A 23881-nucleotide genomic window follows, 5' to 3' on the forward strand; every position below is an offset into this window, starting at 1 on the left:
GCGCGCTGGCGGCACTGGGCAAGGCGAGAAATATATTTTTTGCAAGAAGATGGTGATGGAGGGCCATTATTGCTGGTGAAGAAGGAAACATGGATAAAGAAAGTAGGTGAACGTCCGTAAACGAGATAAAACGGTGAGTAGCCGGTTGTGCGCTGAACAGTGGTGTTGTAGGCGAAAGTGAGGAACAATAGAAGTTTATCCCAGTTTCTGTGATCCGGTTGAATGTATACGGCGATCATGTCGGCAAGGGTTCGATGAAATTTCTCGGTCAGACCGTTTGTTTGAGGATGGTAGCTAGACGCCATCTTGTGTGTAGTACCAGAAACGCGAAGAACTTCACCTAAAAGCTGTGATAAGAACACCTTTCCATGGTCACTTAGAAGTACACGAGGAGCACCATGACGTAGTATTATGGCCTGAAGGACGAAGTTAGCAACTTCTGACGCTGATCCAGTAGCTACTGAAGTTGTCTCGGCATAGCGTGTCATGTGGTCTACGGCGGTGACTATCCATCTATTTCCAGCACCAGTAACAGGAATGGGCCCATAAAGATTGACACCGACGACCTCGAAAGGTGTTGTAGGGCACGTCATTGGCTGTAACTGACCAGCCGGGGGAGATGTCGGAAATTTGCGAAGTTGGCACGGAGAGCAGGAACCCACGTACTTTGCTATGCTGGTAGAAATTCCAGGCCAATAAAAGCGGCTTCGAATGCGGTCGTAGGTTTTGTGAAAGCCGAGGTGGCCAGCAGTCAAATCGTCATGAAAGGCGTTAAGTACATGATGTTGAAGATCGTGTGGCAGAACAGGTACCCAGCGTTGGCCGTCAGGATGATATATGTGACGATACAGCACACCGTCCTGAAATTTGAAGTGCTCGAGTTGTCGACGAAGGCGTGCATTGGGTGGACGCGTAGCTCCTGAGAGGTGGTCTATAATGCGGCGACAATACGGGTCAGCCTGCTGGCGAGAACTGAAGGGTTGTTCATCGTCGATTGGCGGTTGGTACAGCGAGGCGAGCAAGGCAACAGAAGTGGGAGTCCCGTCTGCACTGGTGTCGTTGGAGGTGGCAGCTGGAGTGTTGAACGAAGCCGTAGGTAGTGGGCAACGAGAAAGAGCGTTGGCGTTTTGATGTTTTTTGCCCGATTTTTAAATAATCTCAAACTGATACTCCTGTAGGCGTAAAATCCAACGACCCAAGCGTCCGGACAAGTTCTTCATTGTAGAAAGCCAGCATAAGGCGTGGTGGTCCGTTACGATGGTGAATTGACGGCCGTACAGATAAGGACGGAACTTTTGTATAGACCAAACCACAGTGAGGCACTCCTGCTCAGTAATGGTATAGTTCTTTTCGGTAGAAGTAAGCACTCAGCTAGCATATGCGATGACCCTTTCCCGTCCAGAGTTATCGCGTTGGAGGAGAACAGCACCTATACCGCAACCGCTGGTGTCGGTATGCAGGAGTGTTGGGGCGGTGTCATCAAAATGGCAGAGTACAGGCTCTGACGTCACAGCTTCTTTCAATAGGTCAAGCGCCGATTGACATTCCTCGGACCACACAATGGGTGCATTAGAAGCAAGTAGTTTGTGAAGCAAGTAGTTGGTGAAGTGGCGCAGCTATTGAAGCGAAAGTTCGTATGAAGCGACGAAAATAGGATGCGAGGCCAAGAAAACTTCGCAAATCCTTAAGTCTTGTGGGGCGTGGAAATCGAAGGACTGCAGCGATCTTTTCGGGGTCAGGGCGAATATCGTCCTTGCTGACGACATGACCGAGAACCTTGATGGATTTGGTGGCGAAACGGCATTTCTTAGTGTTGAGCTGCAGACCCGCACCGGCGAGGCATGTCAGGACGTCATCCAAGCGCTTCAGGTGCTGAGAAAACGTTGATGAAAAGATGATAATGTCATCAAGGTAGCAGAGACACGTCTTCCATTTGAGACTACGCAGGACGGTGTCGATCATGCGTTCAAACGTTGCGGGCGCATTGCAGAGCCCGAAAGGCATCACGTTAAATTTGTATTGGCCATCGGGGGTTGCAAATGCCGTTTTTTCTTTGTCGTCATCGTGCATGGGAATTTGGCAATATCCCGAATGCAAATCAAGGCTTGAAAAGTATTCGGCGCCTTGCAGTAAATCAAGGGCATCGTCGATGCGGGGCATGGGGTATACGTCCTTGCGTGTGATGTTGTTAAGTGCCCGTTAATCAACGCAAAAGCGCACGGAGCCATCTTTTTTTCGTACCAAAACAACAGGGGATGACCAAGGGCTAGTTGGTGGACGAATTATTTCTCGGTGGAGCAGGTCAGCGACGTTTTCCTCGCCCCGCCGTGGTGGTCTAGTGGCTAAGGTACTCGGCTGCAGACCCGCAGGTCGCGGGTTCGAATCCCGGCTGCGGCGGCTGCATTTCCGATGGAGGCGGAAATGTTGTAGGCCCGTGTGCTCAGATTTGGGTGCACGTTAAAGAACCCCAGGTGGTCGAAATTTCCGGAGCCCTCCACTACGGCGTCTCTCATAATCATATGGTGGATTTGGGACGTTAAACCCCACATATCAATCAAATCAGCGACGTTTTCCTCGATGATTTTTTGCTCAGTGAGAGAGATGCGGTACGGGCAGCGATGTACAATAGATGTTCCCTCCGTCTGAATGCGATGCGCTGCAGTGGTAGTTCGGCCCAACGTTGAGGAGCAGATGTCGAAAGAATCGCCGTGTTTCGTTAATAATGCAAGCAACTGCTGCGCCTGCATAGCTGTTAAGTCATCACTGATAAGGGCTGTGAATGGAGAGGATGATCCAGGCTCACTCATAGAACGGTCGTTGGTAGAGGCAGGTTTAAGTGGCGTGACGCTGACAGGCTCAGCATCCACAACACAGGCTACTGCAGTGCCCTCTGGCAGGAAAACTTTCTGTGACATTTCATTCGTAGCAATGACGAGCGCGGAGCCATGGTGAAAGCGTACGACACCTGATGCAAGGGCTACGCCTTTAGCAACGCAAGTCGACGAAGGGGACACCAAGACGTCACCGTGGTCGATGTCCTTAGAGGTCAGGGTCACAATTCGTTCTTGATGTGGCGGTAGTTCGAGATCTTCGCGAGCGAACAGGCGTAGTGGCTTGTAGACGCCTTCGTCGAACATGGAGTCGGTATTAGTTAGGTGCAGAATCCGTTCACCACAACATATAGCGGCTGAAGAAGAAGATAGGAAGTCCCACCCTAGAATTAGCTGGTGAGAGCACTGGGTAAGCACAGTGAATTCGATGTAATGCAAAATGTCATCAATAGACACACGAACAGTACAAAGAGCAAAAGGGCAGATAGTGTTCCCCTGGGCTTCGACTAGATTGGGTCCATTATAAGGTGTCATTACTTTTTTCAGGCGTTTGCACAAATCATACCTAATCACAGAAACTGTAGCACCGGTGTCCACCAAAGCGTCGACGAGAACTCCTTCCACCATAACAGAAACCATGTTGAACGGGCGTGCTGGAGGAATACGAGTCCTACTGTTACATGCAGTTTCTCCTCCGAAAACTGCATCATTTAGTTTTCCGACCGGTTGTCAGTCGTAAACAAGGCTGGCCGAAGAGGAGAGGAGGAGCGATGTAAGGGCGAAGGTGATCGGCGTCGGCTTGAACGGTAAGTGTTCCGCGTCTCAGTCAACGCGGGCGGAGATGGAGATCGCTGCTGTCCAGATGAGTAACGCGAGCGTAAGAATCCCCACTGGAAAAGTCCCGTTCGCGCATGTCGTACCCGCGACGCTCGTCCTGCTGGCGCTTGCGGCAGAAGCGCGATATATGGCCACGATATCCACAGTAAAAGCATGTTGGGCGAGACGGGCGCCAAGGCGGGTAGCAGAGGGCGTTCGGCGCACCGGGAGATAGCGCACTCAAGTGGACAGACGGAGGGTCGGGTGGCATTGGCCGGAAGTGGACCGGTGGTGCAGCAGCAACCGGCGTGAATGATGGCAGCGGCGAAGTAGAGTTTGCGTTGCGAGGAGGCGCGGCTGCAACTTGCGTGTACGTTGGAGGGCTAGACGGAGGTGGCTGTACGTAGGCTGGACCTGTGAATGATGCTAGTTCCTCCCTTACAATGTCACGCAGGGCCATGTTGAAGGCTGTGTGACAGATGGAGAAGGTGGTGAGATGCCCATTGATTGAAGTTCTTCGCGTATGATCTCCCGTATCATGTCATGCAGGTCCCGGTCTGCTGTACGGTGTTCACTATTGCCCGACTGAAGGCAAACAGAATCAAGTTCGTCGAGACGCTGACACGTAGAGACGACGTCAGCGACAGTAGAAGGATTCTGGGCAACAAGAGCATTGTAGGCAATGCTTCCGATGCCCTTCAGGATGTGGCGCAGTTTGTCCGACTCGGACATCGAAGAATTTACGCGTCGGCAAAGCGCAAGGACATCCTCGATGTAAGATGTGTATGACTTGCCGGGATGTTGTTGGCGAGTTTCTAGGGCCCTCCTCGCTAGAGCGGATCGAACGGCTGGCGTGCCGAATACTTGGCGAAGCTGCTGCTTGAAGGCAGGCCAGTCGGTGAGGTCGATCTCATGGTTCAAGAACCATGTCTTGGCAACGTCCGTGAGATAAAGCGATACTCGGCGGAACTTGTTAGAGTCGTCCCAGTGATTAGTTGCGCTTACTCGCTCGTAGTTATCCAGCCAGTCCTCCACATCTTCGCCGCAGAGACCAGCGAAGATCAGAGGGTTACGCTGGTGGTTTACGATGTAAAGAGGAGGGGCTTGCGGCGCAGAGACGGGAGCAGAAAGGGCATCCACCCACTCACTCCGAGACATGTTGGCCGACTGAGGGTCCAAGCGGCGGCCTGAACGGAGCTTCAGCGAGTAGGCGTTGTAAGGAGAGGTACTGGGATCATCAATTTACCTCCACCACGTATGACGATTCGGTTGTAACGAAGTTTATTGGCCGTGAAGTCGGGAACGAACAAGCGCAACAGACCCGAAAATGAAGCGCACGTTGAAAAAGGATGATGATTGTCAGCCAGAACATATGATGATGATTGACTGCTGTTCAGATGAGGATGAAGCGCATAATAGATGCCTTCAATATATACAGCTAAGACAAGCACTCTAATAACAAAATCCACAAACGAGGCGGCTCTTACCAGCTGAGAAAGGTCCCGATTTGACAAGTATTGAAATCAGGAAGACCTCACATGCCGTCAAAGTGTATCTGAAACAAAAGCCACTTACCCGAGTCAGTTATTTGGCCATGAGCCGCTGAGCAGTGGTTGCAGTAGTCGCAACGAATGGCGTTTGCTGTGGAGTCGTCCAGTGAACAAAAAACGACGTAACGCCGACAATCACAGGAAGTGTCGTTGCAGCTGCCACGCAGCACACTCCACATGTCTTTGCTGCTCAGCGGCATTACCGGTTTCACACATCACCGGTTTCACCCCTCTCCCTCGCGTCTCTTCATGCTCGTTCAAGACAGGTGGCATGTTTCCTTTCTGTTTGAGCGTTCGGCGGCAGGTCCAACACATTGTGGGATGCTATTGCGTGCACCCTGTGAGCGACTGAGATCAGCCGGCTCGTTTAATCTCTGCTTGAGCATGCTCATCACCCCAGCTTGCGCAATTCTACACCCAGCTAGAACATACGATGCATAAGGAATGTTACGAACTTGTAGTTTACTCTGAACATGGCGGCGATGGTGAAAGCCTGTCGTCGTGTAACTGTATAGTTACTGTCGTAATAAAAAGTTTTTCACTTCATTGCCTTTGAATAGCGCGACGAGCCGATTTTAATCCTCGTGGTTCTCATGTTGGCTGTGAAATTTCAAAGACAGGAGCATAAGTTTTTTACATTTATTTTTATACAGTCTTATTAGTTTAGTATGAAGATAACGTATTATAGCAGTTCATCTCTAGTCTTGAGTTGCTGTTCATGTTAAATGCGGTGTTTTAGTCATAATTTGAACATTGCCACATTTCCTGTGAGGTCTAGTAACCGACTAGAGCGCCACTTGTGTTTTTTGTTTGAGTCGCTGTGCTTTCGGCTTTGATGTTGTAAGGTATATTATATATCATTTGGGTAAGTCTGGTCCCTTCATTAGCATTGCATGCTTAGTAAAAACCACTGAACTTCATTGTGTTTACCAGAAAGCAAAAATTCTAATTAACAGTGAAGTGTGACCCAAGAAATCTGCTCCAAAACAAAATTTCGATGCTCCTAACACACCCTTTCGTGCTCCAGAGCTGCTTCAAAACTCCGTTTTTACAGCTACCAAAGCTGCCCCAAAAAACTGAAGCCCACTTCCACCCCTGAGTGGTAGATTAAAGACAGTGAAGACGTAAAAAAGGCTAGAAGTATTTTGGCGTTCCTGCCTAAAGAACCTAGTAGTGAGGAAAACTTTGACCTGGACTTGCGGCTGCCAACTGCACCATCTAGTTCGTTCACGTTTGTTTCAGGAAGATATAAGCAAGTTTTTTTTTTATGGAAATCAATTTTGAAAGTTGTGATGACGAAAAATTTTGGAAATATTTCCGCTCCCGTTTGAGACCCCCACCTTAGTGGGAAACCCTACCCTCGTGTGTTCGGCCACTCCAAGCCAAGCGCTCGAAATTGGGACACCCCCCCCCCTCTCTTTATTTCGCGAATTGACCTGACCCCCCCCCCCCCCCTCCGCTGCGGAAATCTCCCAGATTCAGAATCTTTGAACTTGGCAAAAAGCAAAGAAACGCTAGCTTGCAAGCGTTTGTAGGCAGCTGAGTTTCCACAGCTGTTTGACACAGCTGAGTTTCTGTGCTTGGTGACCTCGTGGAAGGAAAGATGGCTAGTGCACGTATTCTGTACCATGTGCGGCTGTGATGTAAGCGTTTCGCACGTTGGCAAGGCTTGTGGTACGGGTGCACACGTATGAGAACTGCCATTGTCGCGAAAATGGCTGCTGATGCCGAAAACACTGTGGTGGAGGCTCTGAAATGCCATGCTTTTGCAATTGCAGTGTACAAAAGCAACAACAGTGTGTCGCAAATGCCTCAGTCTCAGTGATTTTTAATATGCCACCTTCCGCCCTCCCCCCATTGTGGTCTCCCTGATCGACATGCTGCCAGGTTGGCAGGTATGCAATGAAATTTGGTCAGAAGTAACTCTCAGCGCTACACAGCTGGGCTGTTGCAGCAGCCACTGTGCATGCAAGCAGGCTTTTCACTGGAAGTACTGGATCGCAGACATCATTTATAGTATTAGAGTGGTTTTCCACAAGCAAACTTTGTTTTGCAGATTATGTACAGTGCTCACAAGATAAAACGTCATAATCATAAGTGTTGCACCTTATTTGCACAATTGTCTAAGTAACTATGTCTCTTATAAGGGTACTTGATTGGTCGAGTTGGTAGCTATTTATTGTTACATTATTGCACATTACTTAAAAGACAAACACTTGGGATGAAGGATTAGATGGACACAAGCGCTTGTGTCGCTCTCGTGTTTCATCCTAAGTGTTCTTCTTTCAAGAAGTGTGCAATAACTTCACTGCGTCACATCGCTATGAATCTGGCCAATGAATGGGACATTGTCTCTGATGTAGGTGTTTGAGAGGAAATTATGGGAATACTTTGACACGATGTGAAGATGGAAACCAAAGTACTTGCACTGCCTATTCCTAAATTGGCACACTTCATTCTGTGTGTACTGTTTGTTCCATACCTTCTGGTTTGGATCATGTACAAATACTGTTGTCACAGAAGGAATGTTCTTTTAGACAAAATGCACATGTTCAACTTTTTGGCTTGTATAATTTTACACAAAAGGATACAGAGGCTTTGTCTGTGTGCGTGTGTGTGTTTGTGTGTGTGTGTGAAATCTCTACTGCATGCTCTGCATGTATCAAAGCTTGTCACTTTCCAAATAAGCAATACTTGGAGAAATCACACATATTTTAAGTGGGCCATGAAATTGGGCTCAAAATTTAGGATCTGGTATTGCTGTGATCATACAGCTACAAAATTTGCTTATGCAAGGCTAGTGAGACTATACGTTACTGAGCACATTTTGCCTGACTATTCTCGCGTTTGGCCGCAGCACCTGTTGCAAAGATAAAGTGAGCCATTCTTATGACATAATAAAGCGTTAACCTCCTGGATACTGCAATTGAAACTGGCTCATCAAAAAGAAAATTGCAAAGAGTATTTAGCTTGCTTTTATAGTTGCTGCTATGTCTTCTAAGACACAGAAGGTCTAGATAATTATCTAATGCAAGAAAAAAAAAAAAAAAGGCAAAGCTTGCCCTAAGATGCGCAAGCCTTGCCATAAACTGGATGAGTCTGAAGTTTGATCTAATTGCTTCTAGGTTGTTGCTAGGCTTTAGCTGGGTGATGCTAGGTTGTTTCTAGGTTGAGTCTTAGCTTAGAGAGCGTTGAGTTTAACCACAAACATTCACAGACACAAGGTGGTCCAAATTCCAGGGACAAACTCTTGTTGAAACAGAGCGTTAGCACCTCCCCTAGATCTACCGGCACCTAGTCGTTGGCGGAGGGCTTCAATTGTTTTGGGGTCCTCTCGTAGCCGCCGTTGCTTTTCTCAATCCTTGGTATTCTCTCATTGTATGCACTCAAGCGAGGAAGGGGGGGGGGGGGGGGGGGCTTCGGCTTGTCATTGCTGCAATGTCTTGGTATAACTGATGCAAAACTGAGCGTTGACATTTCGCACAGATTTAGGGGCACATTGTCGTTAGCATAGGATTTTTCACGTCGGGGCCCTCACACAGTCACCGTTGCCTTTCCGATTTCCTAGTAGATAAGGAGGCCCTGTAGAAGGCACGCACACAGCAACACAAACTGAACTTGCCATCCTCCGTGCTCTGTAATTGTCCCTATCAGGTAAAAGGGAAACAAAGAAAAAAAAAATGTCTGTGTGGAGAGATAAGGAGGCCATGCAAGAGATTCCTAAAGCGTTTTAATAGGCATCTGACGCCCATTAAGACTCTTAGGCGAAGAGCTCTTGTGCAGGGCTTCCTTATTTTCCCCCCAAGATCTTCCCTTGTGACGTTTGAAGCAAAGACATCAGCGAATTTTCACTCAGCCACGAATGTCCTGACGACCTGCAGCCTCGTTTTGCTGGTGTTTTCAGTCTGCCATCATGTTACGACAACATGCTGTTTTTATAGGCGTCATCGTTGTAGTCTTCAAACAACTCATTGACCAATTGACTCGAGTTTGCCCCGCGTCTGTCGCTGTCGTGACGCCCCAGTGTAAACACACCTTTACCAACCCGACCAGATGCATACCTCACTGCATTATTCAGTGGTCTAAGTGTAAATACAACTTGTTTCTCCAATGTACTCCAGAATGTGCAAATAGCTGCTCCAGGGTGCTTTTGGGCACAAATTTATTTGCTCCAAAGTAGCAATTTTGCTGCTGCATAGCTTTCCCTACATCAGAATACCTCAGCAGCTTCAATGAAAAAAAAAAAAAAACACTTGTGCACAGCCTGCATGCGCAGCGTGGAATTTATAGGTGTAGTATGCTCAGAAGCAGTGCCTCTTTTAGTGGGCTAAACTAGCCATACGCTGCGTGGTTGCATGGTAATGAATCACATTTCAATAAGAGATGGTGTTGCCACTGGGTTTAATTTAAAAAGCAGTTAATCAACTGTTTTACTATGCAATAATATCCTTTTGTTACTGTTATGTCCGGTGTTGTCGTCGGCCCATAGACGTGCGCGTAGGTCGCGGTAGTCCAAAAAGCTCAGACAGCCTCGAACTGTTAAAAACAAGTTTATTCCTATTCGGATGGAGGCGGCGGCCGAACTGCCGGGGGAAACGAACGGTGGCTCATTTGCGCCGAGCGGGGGAAGGGGAGGAGTCGACATCTGGAAGCAGTTTCAGCATCCGGTCCTTCGCGGGTTCGGAGGCTCGCTCGTGACACAGGGGTGCTTGGAACACATCTCCTCCCTCCTTAGATTGTCACTTGGAAGCGATCTGGGGGCCGCCGTGGGCGCGTAGACGCTCTGGACGCACTAGGAAGAGAAGCCTCCGCTCGCTGGGTGTCGTTTCTCTTGTGTTCAGGGCCGGCGGGCGGCGGCGCCGATTCATCTGGTGCGAGATGCCAGGCTAAGTGGAACGAAGCTTCCGTCGAGGTGGCTGCTTGAATGGGAGGTTCCCTTGGCGCATATTACCTGAACGGCTTAGCTGATTAAGGTGGCGGCGTGTGGCCTTTCCACCAATGTCGACGAGCCATGACCGCAAACCTATGCGTTTGAGTGCCGTCGCTTCAACCCAGCCGGGCTTTCTGTGGAACTGGCGGGCGTATATGCGCTGTCCACTTTCAATTCTCCTGCTATGCGGGAGCTTTTCTTCCTCCGACAGTGCTTTCGCTGAGGGCTCCGGGACAATTGCTGTCAGCTGGGTTCTCATTTCTCGTCCGAACATCAATTTCGCTGGCGTTTGATCAGTAGTGCTTTGAACAGTGTTGTGCTGTCTGAAGAGAAAGCGCGCGATGCGGCGTTGCATTGTCCCAGTCTGGTCTTTAGTAAGGGCGCGCTTTAGCTCAGCCACGTAGCGCTCGGCTTGTCCGTTCGTAGCTGGGTGGTAAGGAGCTGATGTAACAGACGAGACGCCGTTGTTGCTGTAAAGCTTGAGAAACTCCGTGGACACAAACGGAGTGCCGTTGTCCGAGACCACCTTGCGCGGTAGGCCAAACGTTGCAAACAACGACCGCAGAGTGTCGATAACTGCTGCCGATGTCGTTGTAGCCATTTGTTTTACCTCCAGCCACTTGGTGTATGCGTCACAGGCTAGCAGTAGGGGTCTCCTTTCGTCGTAGTGTCACAGAACAGTAGACTTGCGAAGTAATTGCTTAAGGGCAACAAATGACTCTTGGTGGCGTGGCGACCAAGTCCATGGGACTTCTTTCTGCAGGAGCTGATATAGGTCGTTGGCCACTGTAGCTCGATGTTCTAAGAACCGGTCGTAGAACGTCAATAGCCCCCAAAACGACTGCAGTTCTTGCTTGTTAGTAGGCGCTCGTGCTTCGGTGATTGCACGCACTTTGTCTTCAGAGGGATGGATACCCTGCGTGTCAATTTGATGTCCAAGAAACTTCACTTCAGGCACCGCAAAAACACATTTTTCTTTACTGATGCGCAAATTAGCATTTGCTAGCCTTTCCAAAATGAGCTCCAAGCGTTCTGTGTGCTCTTCATTGGAGGCGCCACCGAGAATAACATCGTCCAAGTAGACGCAAACACCTGGGATCCCGCTAAGTGTAGACTCCATCAATTTCTGGAAGATTGCTGGCGCTGCAGATATTCCGAATGGTAGCCTTTTAACTTTGTAAAGACCCTTAATAGTGTTTATCGTGAGCAGTTCAGACGTTGATTCGCTCACCTTCAGCTGCTGGTAGGCTTGTGTCAAGTCCAAGGTGCTGAAGATTTTTCCACCACGAAGCGTGCTAAAAACCTCTTCCGGTGTCGGCAATGGGTAGGAAGATGCTTTTGTCGCCAGGTTGACAGTGCTCCGGTAGTCTCCGCAGAGGCGTAGGGTACCGTTCTTCTTTCGGACGACAACGAGTGGTGTAGCCCATTCCGAATGTTGCGTCGGTTCGATGATCCCTTGTTCCTGCAGTCGGTCAAGCTCATTCTCGTCTGACATTCGTAGGGCGAAAGGCACCGACCTAGCTTTCAAAAATTTCGGCATCGCATCTTCCCGCAGCTCCAGTGTGACTGGAGGTCCGTTGTTCCCTGGTATTTCTTCGGAGAAAACCGCTTTGTACTTATCTTGAAGCTGCTCCACTGACGGATAACTGGGTGTGTGGTGAACTCCGCCAATGACCACTCCAAGGGGGGTGAACCAATTTCGCCCTAAAAGGCTTGATCCAGAACCGTGGACGACTAGCAAGGGGAGCTGATGGGTCTGCCCGTTGTAGTACACGTCTACGTTGGCACAGCCCAGCAGTGGAAGGGAATGTCCGGACCACGTTCTCAGCTGCGTGTCGTCTTGCTGGAGAGCTGGCGCGTTCTCACGCCAAGTAGCGCGAAAAGTGTCCTCGCTGATGAGTGTACATGCTGCTCCGGAATCCACCTCAAACCTGATAGGGCGCTGGTGTACCATAATTTCAGTTGTAATCTTCGGTCTCGTTCCGAGGTTCACAACGGCGTTTAAGTCATATAGTGCCGATGACGTTAGTGCTGTTCGGCTTGTATCTTGCGTCTGGCCCTCCTGTGCGTCGACATTGTTGTTCCGTTGCACTGAAGTCTTCGGTCCGAGCTGTTTGCGCTTCGAGATGCATGCCTTTTCAATGTGTCCCAGTTTTTGGCAAAAATTGCAGGTCGCTGTCTTGTATCGACATACCTGGGGATCGTGCATGTCGTCGCATCGCCAACAGCGCTGTGTCTTTCTGCTTGATTTCGCCTTAGACGTGGAATGACCCGACTGCTGACTGGTGTGATGCACCGGCTCGACGTTCCGTCGAGTATCCCTCTGCTGGTGACCAGCGCTCTCTGCTCGTTGGGCGATGTCGTAGGCTTTGGAGAAGGTGAGACCCGTCTCCGCGAACAGGCGTTGTTGTAAGCCTGCGTCACGCAGTCCGCACACAAAGCGGTCACGCAACATAACGTCCAAGGGGAGCATAGTGGTGTTAGCAGGTGTGGCAGTCGATCCTCCCTCCTGCGCAGTAGCTGCAGTTGTCGCGGTCAACGTCCCGAAATCGCAGTCAGCAGCGAGCTTTTTGAGAGCCGCTACGTATTCGGCCACTTTTTCGCCTTCCAGTTGGTCTCGCCGTTGGAAGCGGGCTCGACAGTAGACCTCCGATGGCCTTGGGTCATAGTGCTCTTGTAGCGCTGCTACGATGTCGTCGTAGTCAACGGCTGCTGGAGTGCGTGGCTGAATCAGGGCACAGACTGTGTCGTATGTCTGCTCCCCACTCAGCGTTAGCAGGTTGGCCCTCTTCATTGCTGCATCAGTGATGTTGTTAGCCTCGAAGTAAAATTGCAGGCGTCCAAACCACGATGACCATGATGAGCCGTTGAATTCGGGTAGCCGATTTGGGAGCCCGTGCGTAGCCATAGCTTGTAGCTTGTTAATATCGTTGCGTAGCGTTGGTCCAAATCCACTTCCTCGTCGCCACTGTTATGTCGGGTGTTGTCGTCGGCCCATAGACGTACGTGTAGGTCGCGGTAGTCCAAAAAGATCAGACAGCCTCGAACGGTTAAAAACAAGTTTATTCCTATTCGGATGGAGGCGGTGGCCGAACTGCTGGGGGAAACGAACGGTGGCTCGTTTGCGCCGAGCGGGGAAAGGGGAGGAGTCAACATCTGGAAGCAGTTTCAGCATTCGGTCCTTCGCGGGTTCGAAGGCTCGCTCGTGACACAGGGGTGCTTGGAACACAACAGTTACGCAGATCCTTCCTTTGTGTTGTGATATAGTTTACATTGTGTCTAACAAAAGAAAATGAGCTCTTAACTTACCGCTTTTTTTCCTTCTTTGTTTTGGTTACAGAAAATGCTGATCTACAATCCTGCCAAGAGGATCTCTGCAAAGGATGCCCTCAAACATCAGTATTTTGATTAAGCCCTTGTCTGGTCTTTCCTTTCCACAGTGCAAGCTCTGTACTGAATAAAGTTAGTTGTGGGCGAAACTCCATGTGCCACCTTGGGGTAATGTATTGGAAGAGGGACCAAGGTTCACCTGCACTGTATAATGGAATTGCAGATATGTATTTTATACTGTTTCATTTTACATATTTTGTAAAACTGAGTCTACGGTATGTATATTTTATGCGATATTTCTTTTTATGCGACTTTTTTTGTACAGCTTCCTTTATACACTTTACAAATCCAACTTGTACAGTTTTAACATTTATATGTGCAGCACCTTACCGTCTTTTTACATGTGTGCTGTCGTAAACATACAGCTGTAAGTCTGGCTAACTGGAGTTTTAAAATGAATAGGAGGTTGGGTGGTGTCTACACAGATGTGCTGCAGTTTTTATTTGATTGAAGTGATCAGAGATTGAATCGGCTCAACTTCCCAATGAAAGCTTGCTGCATTCCCCCCATCTTCTGCACAATTGTTTTTCTTTATTCTTAGATTTCGCCTTTGTCGAGGTTATTGTGGAGCTGTTTTCTTTTATGCCTTTTGTTGTTCGTATCATGTCGCTGTGTTCCTTTGCTATATGATCGACTCGTTTGTAATTATAGTATGTGTCCTCTTTTTTATGAAAGTTTTATGTTTACAGCGACATCTGTGTTGCCTTGCTCTTTTTACATGTTTTAAGTTAATTATGATGTTTTTATTCTTGCTTTCTATGCTTTGTCCAGTGTACTTGTACGCACTTTGTAACACCAGCCTTATGTCTAGCAAAGTTGTGTAGGCAGTTGACCATGTGTCACAGATGAAAAACTCTGGAGTGCTGCAATTCCTTTCATTCATTGACATTTTCATTCATGCCTCAAAGACTCATATTTTCAAAATATGAGGGTATAGACATCTGGAAGTTTCGATTTTGCATAACTGAAAGTTTGTGTGGCCTTCATGTTGCAATGAGGGCTGGTAATATTTTATTATATACATATCCCCTCCAAAAGAAGACTACAGTAAAACTCCATTATCATGAAGTAATGAATACAGCAAATACTTTGTTATTTAATCTGTACTTTAAAAATGTAGTGCTGCCCCTGAAAAAGTTGTGGTAATGTGGCTAGAGCTCGCAACACTGGCATTGAAGTATGTGTACAATTGTTTCTGGCAAATTGTAACTGGAACTCCTACTGCTGTTGAAAAGATATGAATGTATGCATTTGTGAGACTTGAAAAAGATTTGACACTACAAAACTGGAAGGATGCATCATAAGCAACACAGGTTTTCTTGTCAATTGTATGCCTTCAAGTTAAGATGAAACAGCCCCTTTACAATAGCTGTTCCAAATATAAGGTTGCACTGTTGTTATATGATGAAACCATATTTCAGTTCCACAATTTTGCTTTATTGTCAGGTATTCAGTGTGTGGCTTAGTGTAGTCGCATGACTCACATTGATGCCAAGGAAAGAAACAATGCTTTGAAAAACAGCAATTTTCGTACTTTTAGACCCGCATGTTTATACTCTAAGCTGGCCTTTGTAATGTTGTCTCATGGCATTAGGTTGTTCGATCTAAAACCTGCATTGTTTTAGTGGCATAACCAAAAAAACAGGGTTCCTTAAAGAATGCTTCATCGCAATAGGGGTTTACTGTATCTATATAGATATGTGTATCCGTATAACTTACGGGGAATGCATGAAGCATTTCTGTGGCCGCTTTGAAGAGTAGAAAGTTTCTGTCGTTGCCTTGCAACTGCCGTAGCATATGAAAAACTTGTCCCTTTGTTTTATTTCATTTACTGTTAATGCCACTTACTTTTTTGGAATATTTTTTCATGCTTTCATTGCATGTGCAAGCTCGTAGAATGGCAGTCTTTTGTGCTATTTTTTTATCTCTTCCAAACGTTAGTGCCAATTATACTGTACACCGCATTTCTTCTGAAACCATGTTCATACTTGTGAAAACCTGCACATGAGTGCTCTTGATCATTTCTTTATGTTGGTTGGTTGGATATGCTTGAAAGCTTTTCAGCAAACACTGCCACTTCTTTTCATTGTTGTCAAGAGCTAGATGTCCTTTGCTGTGACATAAATTTTTTTCTTTAAACCTTCAGCTCAAAGGTATCTGCATATTAGGGTTTTGGGTGAGGAGTGGCAATCGCATGGGCTGCATTTGCTTCAGTGGGTGTGGTGGTGAGAGCAGCCTGTGCTTTTGGCTTCTATCCATGTAAGCTTCAGATTCCAGTAGCATTTCCTGTCGGGAAAGAAATGAATAGACTATCGCAAAATGTTTTCACGTGTAAAAGCACCAGTATAGGATTTTTTGAATAACAGGTCAGCTCTGTAGATGGCACTTTTTTTATCATTGGCATTACCATTCGTTATTATAGAAGGAGCTTTTAATTGTTTGTCCCACGGCCAATCCAGTTGCACAAGTGCATATTTTTTCTGTATATGTAATAACAATACATACAAAAGTTGAAATAAGGTGAAAACGTGGAAAATTTGTAACAAGTGTCCACGTATGTGAACGCGGGTAACGCAAGTTACAACAGGTCCATCATTCTTCTTTGTATTTGGAAACCTTGCCTTTGTAAAACAACTTTTCCAGCACATTAGTTATCATTATCACTACTTATCATTGATATCATTATCGTAAACATTAACGTGGCCGCTTGCAAACAGCTTTGATTCAGCATTTTCACTATCATTATCTACTGCCATCATTAACACCCTAATCGCCATGTTGAATGTTTTCATCATCATTATCACTATTCAAGACCCATTTATTTGCTTGCCCACAGCATTCATGTTTACATTCAAACTGAATGGTTTCATAATCAGCAGTAGCGTTGGGATAGTGGGTACCCAAAAAGTGTGCTTGTAGCATTTATCCAAAGAGTGTTAATAAAAGGCTCTTCTTCAAGAGGCCTTTGGTGCTGATAGGTATATTTCAAGACGATAATTATTGGTGCTCTCAGAATTGGGACATTTGCTACCGCTAGTAGTCGGCTCGAAAGTTATGGCATGTATGCTTAGGTCGGCAAAAAAAAGTGGGACTCACTCAGACTCACTCAAGAAATACATTTTGCACTTCAAACTCACCCAGACTCGCCAAAAGTTTCTTGAGCCAAACTCACTTGGACTCGCATTCACGAAAATGTTCATCCGAACTCGCTTGCACTCTTACTCATGAAAATGTGACTCATTCGGCATCGCTCTCAATCAGAGTCTGAGCGAGTCCAATTGAGTTGACTTATGAGCGAGTTTGCCGACCTTTGCATGCACGTCCTCATCACTTAAAAGTGTACTGAAACAAAAATTTTGGCCTCAAGTTTTATTGCTGTAATGTAATGCTGGGGGCCCGTTAGTCATAACACAGCACATTGTTTGCGGCACCATTCGACAGATTAGTTGATTATAGGCTCCTTATTACAGACTTTTCCAGTTCCGGCTTCAGAGAGCTCCAAAAACGACAGCCGCTGGGTGCGATTGCCACCACGTAGTGTTGGCGTGTGCAGCACTTGACCACATCAGCACACAGAACTGACGCACTTCTGCACGGTGCACATCAATAAGTCCTTTCTAATAGGACATGGGACAGGAATGTTGTAAACAGAACTGTCGACGCATGTGCTGTGGCATCCTCCGACGAGGCAGAAGTGAAATGGCGGCTATGACAAAGGGGGTCACCATGGGGTCACTTGATAATGTCGATTCCTTCAAAATTTAACCTTTTAAGTTCATGTAAAATGCATTCCCACTTGTCAATAGACCTTTTTCAAGCACACTAGCGCCACCAACGAGCGTGCAAGCGCTTATGAGAAAAGTTGGTATGCAGCAGCCGCCACAGTGACGAGCGAGCGGGTCTCGCATTTGAACTTTCCGTTTGCCCCATGCCAGCGCTTCTCAGATTAAGTTCAACTCGGCAAGGTGTGATATATTACTGTGTGATTCACTCACAAGCTTGAGTGTTTGGGGGGCGATGACCTGTCTACGATTTGCACTTGTTCCCCTGTTCAAGCAGCTGAGCGGCTCAGAAGTGTCAGTTCATTATTATTCTTTAGCGTCAGTCCGCCTTTGGCATAAATAAAAAATAGTACAACTTGGTTGCTTAAAAGTTGCAAGCACTGTCCATAAATTCACGGAGGAGATGCTCTGACGCTGTTCATGAGTAAATTGTAGGGTTCTGTTATATTTAAAGAGTACTTTAGAAATAAGCGCAGTTTCATAAAATAAGATACATTGACTATACCACTGCGCCCACTCGCAGCATATGCATCTACCAACTTCCCTTGGCACTGTAACTGCAGGTTGCAATGAAGCCTACAGGTAGGGTGGCTATTTTAGCCACCCTACTACAGAGCAAAATGAAAGTAGGACCAAGAGAAAAATATGCACAGCGGGAACGCTCACTCTGAAAGGTTATCGCACGTGTTAACAAACATATATAACAAAAGGGGGGTGCAACACACATGTCGCAATGGGATACCAAAAGACTAACAACCGAGACACATGTTTACAGTTCAGTAAAATTAAGTTTCTTGTATTCTAGCTATAGCAAAGTTTAATTGACTTAAGGTACGATGGTCTTTATGATATGTTTCTGAGGTTTCTTGCGTGGTCTAGTTAAGGTGACTGAGGAAGATTACAAGGCCTTCAAAGATGAAATCGTGTTTGCATGACTGCAAATGCTAGGTGCGATAAGATGACTTCATTTAATGAATTTTAGTGCTTTCCGAGGCACATGTTGATACATCGATTAGTCTGGCAGGTGTATATATGTGGACCTGCAGGTCGCGGGTTTGAATTCCGGCTGCGGCGGCTGCATTTCTGATGGAGGCGGAAATGGTGTAGGCCCATGTGCTCAGATGTGGGCGCACGTTAAAGAACCCCGGGTGGTCAAAATTTACTGAGCCCTCCACTACGGAGTCTCTCATAGTCATATGGTGGTTTTGGGACATTAAAGCCCACATATCATCAGGTGTATATATGTGAACACACAAGGAATTCGGTTAGCAACTCTTGCACAGCAATTGAAAGAAACAATTAGCATGCTTCTCATAGTACTTCTACTTGCCCGCTGCAGACCCCTGCAACTCTTCCACAATTGAAAAAAAAAAACAAAAAAACAATTGGCATGCCTCTCATAGTACTATTCTTTGTCCACTGCAGACCCCCGTGACCTTTTGCGCTGTATGGAAGGAATGTTACCAAGCATAGGGTGCGGGAAACAACTCTCACCTTGCATCGCTTCCCAACTTCCTTTCAGATGTGCAGAGCGTATGCATGCAATAACTGACATATTCTTAGTTTCTTGGCAGGTGACGGTTGTCTGAATTGATCTTTTATGAGCTTTTCACAAACCGATGCAATATGATATAGGCAGGACACCGTGCCTTCTTGCAGCTGGAAGCTATTTCTCATGCAATGTGTCCAAGTGTTTTTGTGTTTTATTCTTTGCCGAGTGTAAACACTGCATCATTATTCCTCACTGATCAATATTTGAATGTGCCAACGCGAAATTCAATAGTAGTCTCACTCAATTATGCGGAGTATACTGCCAACAAACATGCTCCATAGAGGCACTTAAGCATATTATAAGAAACCACAAATTATCAAAGCAAGGTATCTGGCACGTGAATTCTAATTCCATCCCTTTGTCCTTGAACACGTTTATAATGCGTTTAGTTTTTCTTTTTTCAGCGCTCGACTTGTCCATAAATATTTTAAAAATGTATAGTTGTAACAATTCTCTGCACTCTTGTGTTAACGGCTCAATCAAACCGCAGTGGTATTGAAAGCCATAGTGCTTTATGAGCAGTTCATCATTGAATAGTTATGAATTAAGTGTACCAGCCCACATTCCTAACAATAGCATTTTTTGACCACATGTATCGATATGCAACAACTCGCATGCCACTCATTTTCTACGAACGATGCACACCCGTTCAGTGATACCTACACCGGCTGTGTTAATCATTTCACATTTCATGGGTAGATAAATATGCAGGTGCATTCGGACCCTATTCAATAAACGGCAGCATATTCTTTTCATTTTGTGCTCACCAACGAGCAGAGGGCGTAGGAAGAGCTGGTTCGATCGGCGTGCCAACTTTTCCCATAGTGCTCCGCGTGCCCTTGGGGCGTTGTGGGATTGCTTGAAAAAGGTCTATTTTTTCGAAATCGAAAAGCCTTGAAATTCATGCAAGATACCTTTCAATCTATTTGCTGTTAATATTTTATAGATGATATGATGGTGTCAATTCGTTCAAAATTTTTACTTTGAAGTTCATGTGAAATGCCTTCCCACTTGGTGTCAATTCCTTCAATATTGAGAAACATTGATATTTATGTGAGATAACTTTCAGTCTATTCGCTGTTGATATTGTATAGATGTTATGATGATAACAATTCCTTTAAAATTCAGACTTTGAAATTCATGCAAGATACCTTCCGATGTAGTTGCTGTTGATTTTTTATAGATGATATAGGCATGTTGGTGGGAAACTATCCCGCAGGCTGTCTTGTTCATAAAATTTTGAGTCATTACCTCTTTAATCCACATCCAGAATAAAGCAAAGAAAATCAAAACATAACTTTGAGAGCGTGTATTTAGCTATGTTTTCTACAATTGATAGATATGTGGGGTTTAATGTCCCAAAAGCACCAAATGATTATGAAAGTTGCCGTAGTGGAGCACTCAGGAAATTTCGACCATCTGGGGTTTTTTTAACGTGCACCCAAATCTGGGCACACGAGCCTACAGCACTTCCGCCTCCATCGGAAATGCAGCCGCCGCAGCCGGTTTCGATTCCGCAACCTGCGTGTCAGCAGCCGAGTACCTTAGCCACTAGACCACCGCGGCGGGGCTATGTTTTCTACAAAGCAGCACAGCAACGAAGCGAATGATACTACAAACATTTGGCATTTTACCAGCTTCTTACATGAACTCTGTATGTCTGGCGTTCACCAACGTGACAATTCAACTTACAAAACTTACGTTTAGGTCTTGTTTGAAACGATGCATAATTATCGAAACTTGCAAGTGTTTGTTATGAAAGGTCTGATGAAAATTGTGCTGCAAAAAACCCTGCTCGTAAATTTTGCACTGTACTACAATGGCCTAGGCCATGGGTTGTTCACAGTGCAACAAAAATCGCACAAAGGATAGATAAGCTCTTTCTTTTCTCAAATAAAATTGAATAATTTAAGCACTTAAGAATTTAGAGTGAACTTATACACCTCTACAGGTGGCTTGAAAAAGAACACAATTGTTCTGTGCACACATACCACTATTCACAGATGAGGACACACAGATGTTTTTAAGTAATTCTTGAGTAATAGCAATATTTCAAATCTTTTTAAACCAATGCGTTGGCTAACCTGATCCCATTACGCCTATGTCTTTCCCATATATGTGGATGCTGGGGTACGAAGAATTGATAGCATTCATTTGAAAAGCAACTGATGTCAGTGAAAGGTTGTCAATTTCTTAATGCACATTTCATAATTTATCAGTTAAATTGAATAAAAGATCAGAAAAATTGCTTGGCACATCTACGGTGAAACATCCAGTGTTTCTACACAGCTTGCCCCACGAATTTCTGTGAACAAGTAAAGCCATAAGGTTGCAAGCCAAAGTGGGGCACACATGTGGAATTTAAACCGCAATACATGTAGCCTTCGTAAATAAACATTTTCAGGTGTGCATTGTTGAGGCCAATTTACCATGGCCCGTGCAGCAACTGGGATCAGCTTGAAGTCTACTCGCTGGGCCTTTGTGTGGGAGTTGTGCTCGACAACCACTTTTTTTTCTCTCCTGGTATGTAGCCTCGCCTGTAGACACTGACCATGGACGTGCCTGGTATAAGCAGCCGCCAGTATTCGCCGTTCTCGCCTGGAAAGTTGCCACCTCTTTCCATCCTACCAGGATGTGTACAGATAATTCAAAAACCCTTAAAATTTAATGATGCTTTGATAATGGTTGTGAATTTGGGAAATGGATTGTGGTTTTGGGAACACCAGATGTTGTATTGAAATGTCAAAGTAAATTTTCAAGGTTTTTGAAAGCCTCGGGATTGTTTTCTTGGGAAATCCCTTAAACTTTGCGACCAGCTTTCTTTGGTGAATTAGCATCTTTCTGTCAAACACAACCTTGCACTGATTCAGCAACTTGTGCAAAAACGGAAAAAATGATCGGAGCAAGAGGCGGTGTTTCCGCTCCTTTTCTAATGCCTTTTTGCCACTTTGTTTCTCTTATGTCCTAAACACTTCTATACATGTCCTGCATTTGTGCTGCTCTTTCATCCTCGCCTTGTCAAGTGAGTGGCCCATGAAAGGGAAGCATAAAGAACTGCAGCAAAGTTGGAAGACATGTTGTGAAGGAATGACGCTCAGTCAGGCTTCAATTTCAGTGTCGAGCATTGTCACGGTAAAAAAGCAAAACATTTCTGAAAATATCCAAGAAACTGGATTAAAAAGCTCTGGAGCTGAAAATCGTGTAGTACTAGCTTTAGCTCTTCTCCGGAATGACGCTTAGTCACAGAAATTTGCTTGTGTTTCTTACAGACGTTCTGGTGGATTGTGGTGTGGACAACCCTTATGGGTAATTCTACACTACTGAAATGGCCAGATCAGGGGTCAGCGACATGCGGCCTTTGGCACGAAGTTGGAAACGCGACCTCCTATCCCTGTCATTTACTATTAGAAGACCAGTTTCGACCACAAATGAGGCTGGACAGGAAAATAAAAAAAAAGAAACGTGATCCCAGTCTCTACATTCTTGCAAGCTAGCAGAAGTTTTCTTTGCCTGCTAAGAATGTTCCCACCCGCTTTATTTTGCCGTGTCGGCTTCATGGAACTCGGCCTTCCCGCTGAAAAGTTTGCCGACCCCTGGCTTAGATCGTTACAGCTCACAATATCCCGACTAAAATATTTTATAACCGGTTGCGACGTTAGAAGCCAACGGCATTTCCTGCTCAAAGCACATAAGCTTGTACCAATGGGTGCGCGCTCCAGGCTGACGTCATGATCTAGGGAGCCGGTGACCCCGCCATTAAAGAACATTGCCGAGTGCATGCGTGCGGGACAATTTTGTTCATGAATTTAATTTCATAGGTAAATACTGCAAAATAGGAGCCTACATACAGTTAATCAGTTGCAGTATGTATATACCGTGGTGTAAATATTTTTAAGGTCATAACTAAACGTGGTTGACTTTTCATGCAAGGAACGTCCACCACTTGGAGTACATTTGACTCAAACAATGCATTTATGGCATTTCTCAGCTAAATTACCACCATTAAAAACAGCAAACCATTAAAATACAGCTGACCTAGAAAGCATAGTTGCCACTCGCAGCCCCCATGTAATAGTTATTACTGAAACGTGGCCGCATGGCGACATAAATTACTCGGAAGTCGTACCGTATGGATACCGTATCTATACCGCAAGAACCGTGATTCCCGCGGTGGCGGCGTTGCCATTTTGTACCTACAAGGACTCGATACGCGTTACACGACTACCAGATATTACCAGCACTTTGGTGAAAGTTCATTTCGAGGAATTCTATTTGGTAATTGCTGTATTTTACCGCCCCCCGAACAGTGATGGTACTTTTTTTGAGACGCTAAACGAGTTCATGTGCAGGAACCGCGCTTCTAATCTTGTACTAACCGGAGATTTCAACATTCCACTAATTAACTAAAATGGTGATTTTTCTGAAGCACTCTATGCCTCTGCTGAACCACTCGTAGACATTGTTTCATTGCATATGGCCTAACATAACTAGTAAAATTGCCTACAAGAATACAAGGTGATAATCAATTTTGGATCTCCTTAATTATTAGTGACAGTGTTCTTGACCGTGCCCCGAGAGTGGACATAGTCAAAGGTGTCTCTGACCACATGCTTCTGTGCTTCAATCTCGAAGTGGAATTCCGATCAAGGCTGGCGAAAAAAAGACTGTATTGTTCCGGTGTTTTCTCGTGCTAGTAGGTTGATATTTAGGATGCGTAGATAGTTCTTTTTCTTTGTTTCACTCGTTTTATGAATCCGTCGAACATATGTGGTGCTTTTTTAAAGACCTGGTTCTGACTTGTGTAAAAAAGAGTATCCCACACAAGCGACACTTGCAGCGTGCACACAATCCATGGATGACGAAACAGATTGCACGTCACCAACGTAAGTTAAACAAAGCGAAAAAGGAGTACAGGCAGTATCCATGCTCAAGTGGTTCTGATAAGATATGAGATACGCGAACAACTAAAGAACGTAATTAAAAAGGCCAATTTTTTTTTACGCACGTTCGTCTTGAAAACTTCCTTAGAA

General features: G+C 45.8%; 1 protein-coding gene across 2 annotated transcripts in view; it reads left to right on the top strand.

Annotated features, from left to right (window-relative positions):
- LOC119161528 (cyclin-dependent kinase 1) overlaps positions 1-16480 on the top strand; it is a 53215-nt gene extending 36735 nt beyond the window's left edge. For both annotated transcript variants that reach the window (XM_037414051.2, XM_037414050.2), the window contains exon 7: positions 13468-16480. In XM_037414051.2, the coding sequence (XP_037269948.1) occupies positions 13468-13539 (72 nt within the window). In that variant the 3' untranslated portion in view covers positions 13540-16480. The remainder of the gene's footprint in view (positions 1-13467) is intronic.
- The last annotated feature ends 7401 nt before the right edge of the window (positions 16481-23881 follow it).

This window comes from Rhipicephalus microplus, chromosome X (genome assembly GCF_043290135.1).
Source record: "Rhipicephalus microplus isolate Deutch F79 chromosome X, USDA_Rmic, whole genome shotgun sequence".
Lineage (NCBI taxonomy): Eukaryota > Metazoa > Arthropoda > Arachnida > Ixodida > Ixodidae > Rhipicephalus > Rhipicephalus microplus.